General features: G+C 34.9%; 1 protein-coding gene across 12 annotated transcripts in view; it reads right to left on the bottom strand.

Moving 5' to 3' along the window:
• Positions 1 to 12,849, bottom strand: part of TBC1D5 (TBC1 domain family member 5) — a 566,253-nt gene that overhangs the window by 81,379 nt on the left and 472,025 nt on the right. For all 12 annotated transcript variants that reach the window (XM_050779554.1, XM_050779547.1, XM_050779557.1 and 9 more), the window contains one exon: positions 4,393 to 4,655. In XM_050779554.1, coding sequence (XP_050635511.1) covers positions 4,393 to 4,655 — 263 coding nt within the window. The remainder of the gene's footprint in view (positions 1 to 4,392; positions 4,656 to 12,849) is intronic.

Here is a 12,849-nt window from a genome sequence, read left to right as displayed (position 1 = left end):
AGGAAATAATCAACTTCACTTTTCTACTGAATGTTCTAATACTTTAATCAAATTACTAAAAATACAGTACAAACCAAAATAATGCACAAGCTTAGAAAAATTAATATAAAGTATTTTTAAAGAAAATAATTTTTGAAAGCATGTTTCCTAGGAATGTTTTGTGTTTATTTTTCTTAAAAAAAAAAAACACAAACAAGTTTCAACTAGAGTATAGGAAACTTCAGCAGTCAAAAGATTTTGCTGAGCATATTTCATGATGCTACAAATATTAGTGTGATTTTATATTTTCTCTTTCATCCAAAATTGTTATATGTCATTTGTTTAAAAATAGGCATTCTTTTGAAACTGATTTCCTCCTATATCAGACAAAATTTATTTTTAACTAAACTTGAAACCAACTTCTTCAGTGATAAGATAAAGACCTAAATAAGTTCTAATTTCATATTAAGTAATGAAAAGATTTCTTAAGTTACCACATGTACTTATAAATGTCAACATGTAAAAATAAATCTGTGAACTGCATACCCTTAACTTGATATACTTATTATAGGCAAGATTTCATTTACAAATTGGACTTATAGTAAGTGCTTAAAATAATGACATGTTCAAATTCAAAAAGCAATTTAAAATATAGACAAAGGAAACAGGAAAAAAAAAAAAAAAAAAAAAACCAAGTGCATTTTAAGAACATAAGAAAGGAAAAGGAGCATAACAGGAAATCTCATGAAGAATCTGAGGTGCACTAACATTTGGAAGGAAGACTTTTTGGTTCTTTGATTTCCTTCCTGGATGACAAAGTTCAACACTAAGCATAGTCACTGTTAACAGAATCATTCTCTGGATATATCACCATCTGAAGGCCTATGCTATTTTCAGACAAGCTAAAGAAAAAAGCATTTTAAAAAAGCATCATATTTTCTATGTATGATCATTTATGATTAATGGACTTGTTTCCCCTTGAGCTTTTATATAATATATACAGTAGTAAAAAAAAATCAACTTTTGAGTTAAGTGACATATCCTCAGTGTTCTGACCACTATGACTTACAGTATGGCCAGCTAATCTGGAAACTGCTAAGTTGTAATTATACCATCATCATCAATTAACAGTACACACATTTAGTCTCCTATAATTGAAATAAAATCTATAAATAGGAACATACCACAAACAAGTGATAAATAGCTTTTAGTGGAAATGGGCCCCAGATTTTCATAGTATGTGAACTCTAAATTCACTGATAAATGGTGTGCCTACTTTCTGTATATTTGAAGGAGATTTTCAATTCTGTGCCTGCTACCTGTTTTACTCTGCTGCTTCTAGATCACTTATTAATGTATATTTAGAGACTGACCACTCATTTTAACATTAAATATCACCAAAAAAATTATAGGGAACATCTGGGCTGCTCCTTCACTATCCTACCCCAACACATAGACAAACTACACAACGTACTTCAAGCAACACATGTGAGTCTGGATTACAAACACAACTGTCCCCCTATATAAGCATATAAGCACAAGTAATTGAAAGTTAACTGATTATGAAAACCATAAAGTTTCATCTTTATAAACAACCATTTTTCAACATAACTTTCAAATTTTCCAGCAGAGTACACTAAAAAGACTATTACATTATCTTTCCTCAAAGGCATTAAGTAGATGACTCTGTTCTGAGATAGAAATCACTTCGCAACACAAGCCTCCTGAGAGGCTAAATATTGTGTTCACTGATCTATGGGACCAGGTGATATGCTTGCAGCTTTGTCAGTGTGACAGCACAGCAGGATACATGTGGGAAGTGCCAGCATAAAGAACCAATGTTGGAGAAGTATTCTTCATTGTAGAGTTAATCAATACATGCTCTACCAAAACAACCATAGATTTTTAGAGGTGGGAGGCTCTCCAGGGATTAGCCCAGATCTCTTATTTCAGGGTGAGGAAACAACAGGGTCAGGGAGCTTCAGGGTGTTGCTTAGGGCTCATCAATGGATGAATAGAGAAGAGCAGCAAACTACACTATCTTCTACTTCTATAAACTGTTCTCTTTGCCTTTTGTTTTATCCAAACCTTTGTGCAGGAAGAGGCATTAGCAGGAACATTTGTAGTTAATCTGAAGGTAAACAAGTTTTTGTTTTTGGTAGACTGACATGAGAAGAACAAACCACAAGTACAAATATAGAAGGGCTGCCAAACAAGGCTACTTCCTTTCAGCACAGGGATCAGTTAAAATGCCCTAGTGATAATCATGTTCCAAATACTTTGCTTAAGTGCTCTGTTGTCTCCTTATAACTGGGGACTTGGTTTTCATCAATTGTTCCATCTCCATGCACTTCCTTTCTCACTTACTGTGATATTAATACTTGACATTTCCTTGGAGACACAACTTTATATTTCTAGTCATTTGGCTTAGTTCCTTAGAAAATTTAAGCTACAACATTAAGAGATTCTCTGACTCATTTGCCTGCCATCAGTTAGAATTACAACTGACTATGGCTTGTTATCAAAGCAATATTGAAATCGTATTTGTTTAGAACAATAAAACAGTACAATTAAGAAATATGTAAAATAACATTCATTTCCATTCTGGAAATGGGCATATCTCCTGGCATTAAAATACATTTACAACATGCTAATGATTTGGTGTCTTTTTTTAAAAAAATCATGTGTGACAGCTCTACGTTAAAAATAAAAGAATGTAATTTTCAATGAGATATTCGTTTTTTTGGAGACGCAGTCTGGCTCTGTTGCCAGGCTGGAGTGCAGCAGCGCGATCTCAGCTCACTGCAACCTCCGCCTCTCAGGTTCAAACGATTCTCCTGCCTCAGCCTCCTGAGTAGCTGGGACTACAGGCGTGCGCCACCATGCCCAGCTAATTTTTGTATTTTTAGTAGACATGGAGTTTCACCATGTTGGGCAGGATGGTTTCTATCTCTTGACCTTGTGATCTACTTCGGCCTCCCAAAGTGCTGGGATTACTTGCGTGAACCACCACGCCCGAGATATTCTTATGCATCGTAAATTGAAAATTCTCATAAAAATTTAAATACTAATTATACAAAATCTAGTATTTTACATAGGCAAATAAAAACTGAATAGAAGGATAACATGATGTAACCAATAGAAGAATACAGACATGCATGTGTGTGTGCATGAGTCTGCACACTCATTGAATAATACTCAACATTTATATCATTGGGGAAGAAAGTCCATTGAACATAAGTTTACCAATTTAAATGGCATTATGTAAAACTAGAAACTAACTTTGAATGTAATCTCCTTAAACAGAGTATATGGAACATAGTTTTAAAATCTTACTGACAATATTACTCATGTTATTGTCAACACTAATTATTGAGCACTGATATAACAGAGGGATCTCTTTAAGACATGAATGATACTTGAGTCAGGATGTTTGCTCTGACACTAAGTGGCCCTAGACTGCTTGTGAGGTCTTAGGATTGCTTTTTAAATATTTTTTTGCCATCAAGTTACAACTTCTTGCTTCTAGAGTACAGTTAGCAGAGTCCTACTACTAAGAATAAATGTAGCTGTTTCCAATTTCTTATGAAAAGGGGGACCTAATACGTTATGACTCTTCAAAAACAGGTGAAAAATAAGAGTGCAAAGGATCAGAGTAAGAACCTGAAGTGCTCTCTTATGAATACAAAACATGAGGGAGGTGAAGCTCTGGAAGGCCCTGAAACAGAAATGAGCTTACCTGAGTCCCAGCAGAAAATTTGCTACCAACAGCAGTGCCCTCGCTCATCCAGTGGGAGATAAGGACTGGATGATCTCCCAGGTTTCCTCTGCTCTAACGTTCTGTGGTTCTAACTTTTAGTTTATGGACTCATACACTTATTTTGGCTGCTTGAAGTTTTCTTTAGTTTCTCTCTCCCCACTGCTTAAGATTCCAGTTTGTATTCCTTAGAAGTGAAGCAGCTGGGTGAGAGACTACAAGCCTAGTGGCCCACTTCCTCAAAACAACTGCAACACACCAATGAATGCTGTAACTAGTGAAGCCCCATGGTACTGGAACTTCTCATTTTGGATTCTCTTCTAGTGAGAAGCATTACTATGCAAAGTTAGCAGAGAACACAGTCAACTGGTCTCAATTTCTGTGTTGTGTTAATTCATGCCATCATACTACATGGGCACCTACAGGACAAAGTTGCAAGTATACTAGGATATAAATGTTAAAAAAAAAATTACCTCATAAAATATTCTTAAGACTAACTCTAACATTCCAACTTTAAAAGAATAAAATATAACATATTAAAAAAGTAAGTTTTGCATTAATTTCTATTCTAGGAGGTTGGTTCTTCACAGGCAGGTGAAGAAATCCCAGGCTACATAGTGAATGTTTTCTTTGGATTTACTAGTAATTTTTCCTACCTTTGTTCAATTGTACAGGCATGCTTTCTGATTTCATCAGCCTCTGCTGCTGCTGTTGCTGTTGCTGTTGCAAGTGATGCCTTGGGGTCTCTGCTGAGGTCCTGGTAGGAATCACAACGGAGGAGGAGCTACTGCTGTTGCCTCCAGGTACAGGGCCACCTGCACTGCCTGGAGCCATTGCTGGGGAAATCAACTTTCTTCCAAAATTAATCAGGCTATTAGACACCTTATTTATATTCAGGGGAGCACCTTTGGCATTGGTCCTGTTAAAGAAAGAAATGGAGAGGCATTATTTACACTTAGAGGATGATTCTATTTCACATAATTAATTGGTATAAAAGCACACCTTGTCTGCTTTGAAAAAGGTCATTTACTAGACCAGCTATATAAAGTGAGAAGTGAAAATTTAAAGTTACTACAGAATAATAAAATAATGAGATTCTTAAAAACACCGCTTATGGAAAACAGTCTTATTTACTTTTCATTCATTCATTCAACAAATAGAGCCAACACTGCTGGGTTATGAGAATATAATTGCCCAAAATAGACACTGTTCCCTTCCTGGAGCTTCTAGTCTAGTACAGAAGAATATATTAATCAAATAATCACATAAATAAATATATGCTTAAAACCTGTGATTGGACTATAAAGGAGAGGCTAGGCAAGTCCTGAGGTCCTCACAGAAGGGGGCATCTATGAAACGAAGCTAAGAGTAAGTTTCTCACCAGCCCTGGCACATGGGTACTAGGCCAAATTTAATATGATTTTGAAAATAAATGTGTCTGACAGTCATGAAGTAAATTCCTAAAAGTTATGTCAAGTGCCCAGTTCTCTGCAATTGCAATCTATCCTTATTCTCTACCCCAGCGCTCCATATCCTCCTTCTCCACTTACCTGGTTTATTTTCCTCAATAGTACTTTTCATCATCTGACATACTATATATTTCATGTATTTATTTGGTTATCATTTGCTCACCTCTTCCAATCCCCATTCAAATACAAGTTTCATGAGGGCAAGAATTTTTGTCTCTTTTGTTAACTATTATATTGTCATTGTCTGGTACATCATAGGTACTTTATCAATAATATTTGTTAAATGGTAGCAGCATCTACCCATAGTCCATCTTTTCACCTGCCACAGTGGAAGATCAGACTCTCCATTTGTGCTTTGAATCCCATCTCCTCTGACCTTCAGAGAGTGTTATTCCTGCATCCTCCTCTCCTGCATCATCATTTTCTCCTTCTTTACTGTATCATTTCCATTAGCATACAACCGTGGTGAGTATATGTATACGTATGCTAAATTCTCTACTGAACCCTTGTTCCCTTCAAGTTACCATCCCATTTCTTTCTTTACTTATAACATATTTTTTCAAGGTATATTAAAGAAGCTTCTGCTTCCTCAGTCTTTGGTCCACTAAGCTCCAGCTGTGCCACTGCCCTAAAGCCATTCCTCAAGTCACCAATGACTTCACATCGCAGATCCAAAGGTCTATTCTTATTTGACTCTAGCTCTCAGCAGCTATCAACTCCCTTAACCACTACTCTCTCTCTCAAATTTTGTCTCGTGGCCAGCACCTGTATTATAACTGTGCCCGGCAAATAGAGGGCACCAAGTTAACATTTCTTAGATGAACAATTCCCAAATGACTCAGAATCCTGCAGTATCTCAGGGCTATTATCTTGAAGACCAGTTATGATTATAGATGATTTTAGTTGTAAAGGGGAGTCCAGCTCCATGACAATATTGAAGTTTGTGTTTTCAATGTGCCCAAATCACTAATATAAATGAAATAGCTCACATTTTGCTTTTTTCATAAAAATGGAAAATTGAAAATCAACTTTAAGAGATCTACTTATTTGATTTTAATTAACTTGATTTTTATTATAATTTCTTTCTCCCAGATCTAGCTGTCAGCACTTACATGGCAATTCTACTTTTAATATGACAGCTATATCCTTGCACTACTAGATGTTGCTGTAAAACAGAACAGATCCATAGTTCTATAATAAAAAGGAAAGAACACTAGACTTCTTCCTTCCATAAAGTTTTCTCTAATGTTACTAGCTAATGTTATGGGCTAGGTATTAGAGACTTACATTGCTTTTGGAGGTAGGACAAATCAAATTTAAAATATGAAATTCAGCTTTATAAAAGAAAGATCTATTCATTATAACTCAATGAAGTGTGAAAAAAATTTCAAATGGTTCCTTTGGCATCAAGTTTCATCTTTAAGGAATTGAGCTATTTAAATGTCCTTCCAAAAATTATTTAAAATAATGTTTCCTAATGGAGATAAGGATATAAAGTGATTATGCATCACTTACTTTCATTTTTTAGATGCTTCCTACTGAAGTAGAGCATTCTTAATTTACATTTACTATAGGATGGCAACAGAGAAGGCACTCAATGTATGTTTATTGAGAAAAAAGAATGAATGAAATGAAAAAACTCATAAATTCTGAATTAACTAGGCATTCACCTCTGGCATTATATTCCACTCAGCAGCCTGAATACATTCCCATTTCCTGTAAGTGACAGTATAAAGAAAAGCTATCATGGTATTGAAGTTCTGCTGCATTTTAGTTTTGCTTGTTTGCAAGTCAGGATTCATAATTCCCAGATATGAAGAAGTTATAATGTTGTTACCCTTTTTTATACACAAAAATGTACTAGTCAGAATTCCCATATTGCCAGTTGTAAAATTTATATGTTGATAAAAGTACTAAGAAAGTGCTAGAGCATTATCAAGAGAATATGGTTAATGCATCTTCATTACTACTAATAACCATGAAAAACATATAGATCAAGTTTATGCAGAGCAATTTTTCATGTGAATAGCTCTTAAAAGGGGATGAGCACTGTTTTCTTTTTTGAACATTTTGTTTTGTTTTGTTTTTAACCATGTTCTCCCTCATTCAGTACCCACAGTTTCTAGAAGAATGTTTTTTTTTTTTTTCAAAACAACAATTGAAGGTGATTATGTGTCTTCCAGATATAAGCAATTGTAAGTCATACAGAGAAAGCAATCTGTCCAGAGCTTGTCTGTTTTTCTAGGCATAACAGTTTTTATACCAAAGTTATCTAATTTAGAACTGAAATATGAGCAGCAGAATTCTTCATGTGAAATATTAAACAACTTCCAACAATTATTAATGGCTGTGATGTGTATGAGCAAGTCATGTGTGCTAAATTAAGGAAAATTAATGTAGTTGTCAAAGATCTGATGGACAGTGGGGATTAGATTAAAGATGGAGTGCCATGTGTTAATAGTGTTGAATAATAAACAGCAAGAGGAATTTGGAGTTAACAAGACATTGAATATCAAATCTAATGAGTAACCAATTTTGTGTAATTGAAGTCTTTCATTACTATTGTCTATCTACTGTTATTAAAAATAGTACTGTTTAGGAGAGATTATTTTAAAATTCTGCCAGGAACTTACTTTTGGCACAATCTCATTTAACAAGTTCAGTCAGTACCAATAGGTGAACTTTCTGAAGATCCAAGAATCTCCTCAAAATACCTGTACCAGCACCCTAGTCTGACCTGAATTCATTGTTGAGCTTATCTTCAGTTTTTAAACACTGGTTTCTCTTCTAGTGAGAAGCATTACTATACAAAGTTAGCAGAGAACACAGTCAACTGATCTCAATTTCTGTGTTGTGTTAATTCATGCCATCATACTGCATGGGCATCTATAGGACAAAGTTGCAAGTATACTAGGATATAAATGTTAAAAAAAACAAAACTACAAATTACCTCATAAAATGTTCTTAAGACCAACACAGTATCTGATATTTCAACTTTAAAATAATCAAATATAACATATTTTAAAAGTAAGTTTTGCATTAATTTCTATTTTTGGTTCCTCACAAGCAGGTGAAGAAATCCCAGGCTACACTGTGAATGAAAACAGGTGATTTTAGCTATCTCTTCCCAGATGTTTATTGCCTACTTGATGTCTTGCAGCCTGGCTTTCTGACCCGCACTCTACTGAAAGAGTTTCTAGGGCCTCCAATGCCTTCGTAGTTGCCAGTCATGGCCTGTTTTTATTACATTTCTATAAACTTTCTGAAGCCTTTAAAAAACCATTATCACATTATCACCTCTATAAAAATTCTCCACAACCTTTTCCCTCCTGGATCTAAGTATTTACAACATTCTAGTTTATCTCCTTTCTTCCTCTGTATTTATTTTTTAGATTTGATAATATCTAATATTTGTTTATTTCACTTTTTCTGCAATAAAATCTTATTAGATGCTTAGCTATACTTTTGTGAAAGAATCACTTCAATTTATTTCAAATTATTTTTCTCTATATTCTAATTTATATATATTTTTGTTATTTCTTTTCCTTGTGTTTTCCAAGGTTGAATACTTCCATTCATTCATTCAATTATTCATCCTTTATTCTCCCTGTCTTCCAATAAAAGCATTTAAAGCTACATATACGCTTGGTTTTAACAATAGCATGAAAGTTTTCTCTCATTTTCTAAATAGCCTTGTTGGCTCATTTGTTATTTAGGTACGATTAAAAATTTCAGATGGCTGAGTTTGTTTGCGTTTAAATATATTACTTATTTTGATTTATTGAATAAAACAGAAATATTGGAGGAATGGAAGTGGGAAAATGTTTTGATTTTTCAAAAGGACTATGGAAAGGACAAACTAGAAAATAAACTGATGTATATAAATAATTTTACTAATTACTTAGAAATGAATATCTTTTATTACAAGTAGACAGTATGGTTCACTAAAAAGTCATTCCAAGGCAACTTTACTTCTTCATCTGACAGTGTGAAAGGTCTGTTAGATTTTGTTAAGATATGTCAGTACCTGTGGAAATAATGGAGAATAATGCATGTTCAGATATAGTGGGACAACTGTACCCCAAGCATATTGTTCAATATTCTAGCACTCACCAAGTATTACTGGTGATTATATGTGTCTCAGTCTTGGTTCACAGACTTGCTACCAATCCATCTTTTAGGACAGTCATAATTTTCTGTTAATGAGTTGTGTAACCATGAGAGAGTTATTTTATCCCATCTGGACCCAAGTTTCCTCATCCTAAAATAAGGGAGCTGAATTTTATGATATTTTAGGTACTTTTTAGATTGAAAATTCTACAACTTTGTGAATAGAAGAATGAAAATATGTGCTTATGGAATTTCAGACCAAAGGCTAAAGAGACACCCAATATATCAAATAAAAGAATCAAATTTTTAAATGTTTTCAACATAAAGTAAATGATAAATGTTTGAGGTGACAGATATGCTAATTATTCTGATTTGATCATCACATATTGTATCCATGTATGATATGGCACACTCTACCTCCAAAATGTGTACAATTATTGTGTATAAATTAAAAACAGTAGTAAGAGCAAAAAGAAAAAAAGACTAAAAAATTTGCAATTTAAAATAATCTCAACAGGTTAGCATGAAAGATTAAACATAAAATTTAACAAAGATAAATAAAAGCTCATGCAACTATTTTAGAACTTTTTATAATTGCATATTACATACAGAACAAGAAGGCATGGATAACATGAGTTTAAATTTGTAAAAATTCAAAACTCCCAAACATTAATGTTTTGATTGGGTTTGGTTTGGCTGACAAGACTAATATGAGTTCACAGTGATGATACTGAAGAAAACTATGATCCTTGGACTGCATTAATACTAGATGAGTCGTCACACTGCAGAAGATACTGTATAACTTTGGCAATCAGCTTTGGTAATGAATTAATTTCTGAAAGAACTGAGTTGTGTTTATAAATGGAGTGGAACAGTAGAGAAGCTGAAAACTATGCTGGAAGAGGAATGACTGCAAAACCTGAGGAGTAAGTCTTACATACAATACAGTGAGGGATGCCATGAGGGAAAGCAGCCCATTTTTGGTGTGGCTTAGAAATGAGATGAGTTACAAAAGTTAAAAAAGTGAGTTACAAAAGCTATGACACAGGAACTCTTATCTAGTGATAAAACGGGCTTCATTTACAAAAGTAAGGGCTCTAATCCTAGAACTGTAGAAGTAGAGATTGAAAAATAATTTTTTTTTTTTTTTTTTTTTTTGAGACAGTCTCGCTGTGTCGCCCAGGCTGGAGTGCAGTGGCGCCGTCTCGGCTCACCACAAGTTCCGCCTCCTGGGTTCAGCCATTCTCCTGCCTCAGCCTCCCGAGTAGATGGGACTACAGGCGCCCGCCACCACGCCAGGCTAATTTTTTTGTATTTTTTTAGTAGAAACGGGGTTTCACTGTGTTAGCCAGGATGGTCCCGATCTCCTGATCTCATGATCTGCCCGCCTCGGCCTCCCAGAAAAATAATCTTTAGATACACAGCCCAGTCCTAGTCCTAGTCCTGGCATGCCTGAGAGACAGTATTAAAGGAAAGCCCCTTTCCAACTCTAAGAGTTTATGATCTGCAGTGCCAAATGGCATCTATTGTCACATTTATCACATCACTCAGATAAAAGGACCAAATAACAGGCTTGTATACTAGTATAGGACCTTGAGAAATGTCAGTCAAACCCCATCTCCAAATGAAAATGCCTATGTGCCCTGTGTCCTTAGATTCACCTTCAGTTTCCATTCCATTCCTTCTGCCCTTCTTTCCTCCTCTTTATCTTCCTTCCAAGAACTTTCTTTTCTATTCTCTTCCTTTCTTTCTTTCATAGTCTCATTTTCTTTCTATCATTTTCTCAAATTGTTCTACCTATACTTTTTTCTACCATAAAAACATTTAATGTAGTGGGATACTTGGAAAAAGTAAGTTGATGCCACTAAACATATATCTATGTATCTCTGGTTTGGAGAAAGAAACAATATTCTCTTTGCACCCCTGTATACTCCTAACTCTGTCATTATTGATCTGCTGAGTGGATTATGGTTTATATGTATTTATTCCATGCTTATAGATATCAATCTATTTGGAAACTTAAAACATGCATCAGAGTTGCAACATAATACTTTCAAGATGATTCTAACATCTAAGGTAATAATCAGGATATACTTCTATTTAAAAATCCTGTAAGTTAGAGGCCAGGTGTGGTGGCTCACACCTGTAATCCTAGTATTTTGGAAGGCCAAGGAAGGATAACTGCTTAAGCCCAGAAGTTCAAGACCAGCCTGGGCGATATAGTGAGACTCTGTCTCTACTGGTGGGGGTGGGGGGGTGGGGGGGGGGGGGGGGGGGGGGGGGTGGGGGGGGGTGGGGAGGCGGAAAGCCAGCCATGGTGGTGTGCACCTGTAGTCCCAGCTACTTGAGGGGCTAAGGTGGGAGGACTGCTTAAGCCTGGGAGGTCGAGGCTGTAGTGAGCTGTGATCACACCAGTGCACTCCAGTCTGGGCAACAGAGCAAGACCTGGTCTCAAAAAATCTATAAGCTGAAGGTTTTGAATTCTGTAATAGGAATGTTTCTAAAGTTCTTAATTCTTTAACTTTAAAGTTGAATGTTTCAAATTTACTTCAATGAAAGACTTCTATATCTAATTTTAATTTGCTTGTCATACTGTAAGGTTTGTTATTTTGGAAAGTAAACTCACTCCTCATCTCAAGGAACTCTAGATTCTTAAAGATCTTTATTAAAACTAAATGATGAAGGTTAGCTTGTCAGTACTTACTCCTTAAGAGCTTAATCTGAAGGGAAACATGTTTCTTTCTATCATTTTTTCAAATTGTTCTACCTATACTTTTTTCTACCATAAAAACATTTAATGTAGTGGGAAGAGATTCTGCGATTTCTATTTTGAGAGTGGTAGTTTTGAACTAATTTATTTTCTTACCTGTACCTGAGGGATACGAAATCATTCCCATAAATAACCATGGTTCACACTAGCAGAATCTCTAGAGCATTAGGAATTTTCTGGCCTAGGCCAGAAATACATGAGAAGGGAAGAGAATATAATCCTGAAATGTTCACACATTGGGAAGTTTTTGCCCTCTTCACCTCTTTTTTCCCACTTTGAGAATCACTATATGTCTTCATAATTTAAAAAAATGCAGCTGCAGTAAACATATACTAAGAATTAACTGTTATGGTTTGAAGGTAGGGGTACAGAAACCAATAAAATATAAAGAAACATTTGAGTCTGCAAAATGAAACAGTTACATTTTAAAATGCAGGCGTAGAAAGGAACAGATTAGATGTAGAAAAACAGAGGAATACATTTTTTCTTAATTAAAAAAAACTATAAAACACTGGTGAGAAGTTAAAGACAACCTAACTAAAGGATGAGATGGCCCGTGTTCATGGATTAGATAATTCAATAATGTTTAAGTATCAGTTCTTTCTAAATTGTTATACATATTAAATGTAACTCCAATCAAAATCCCAACAATTTTTATAGAAATTGGAAAGTTGATTGTAAAATTTATATGAAAATGCAAAGGAACTAGGATAGCGAAAATAATAAAAAAGAACAAAGTTGGAGGACTCAGCCTACTTAAAATC

Source organism: Macaca thibetana, chromosome 2 (genome assembly GCF_024542745.1).
Source record: "Macaca thibetana thibetana isolate TM-01 chromosome 2, ASM2454274v1, whole genome shotgun sequence".
Taxonomy (NCBI): domain Eukaryota; kingdom Metazoa; phylum Chordata; class Mammalia; order Primates; family Cercopithecidae; genus Macaca; species Macaca thibetana.
This window is presented reverse-complemented; position numbering and strand designations above follow the sequence as displayed.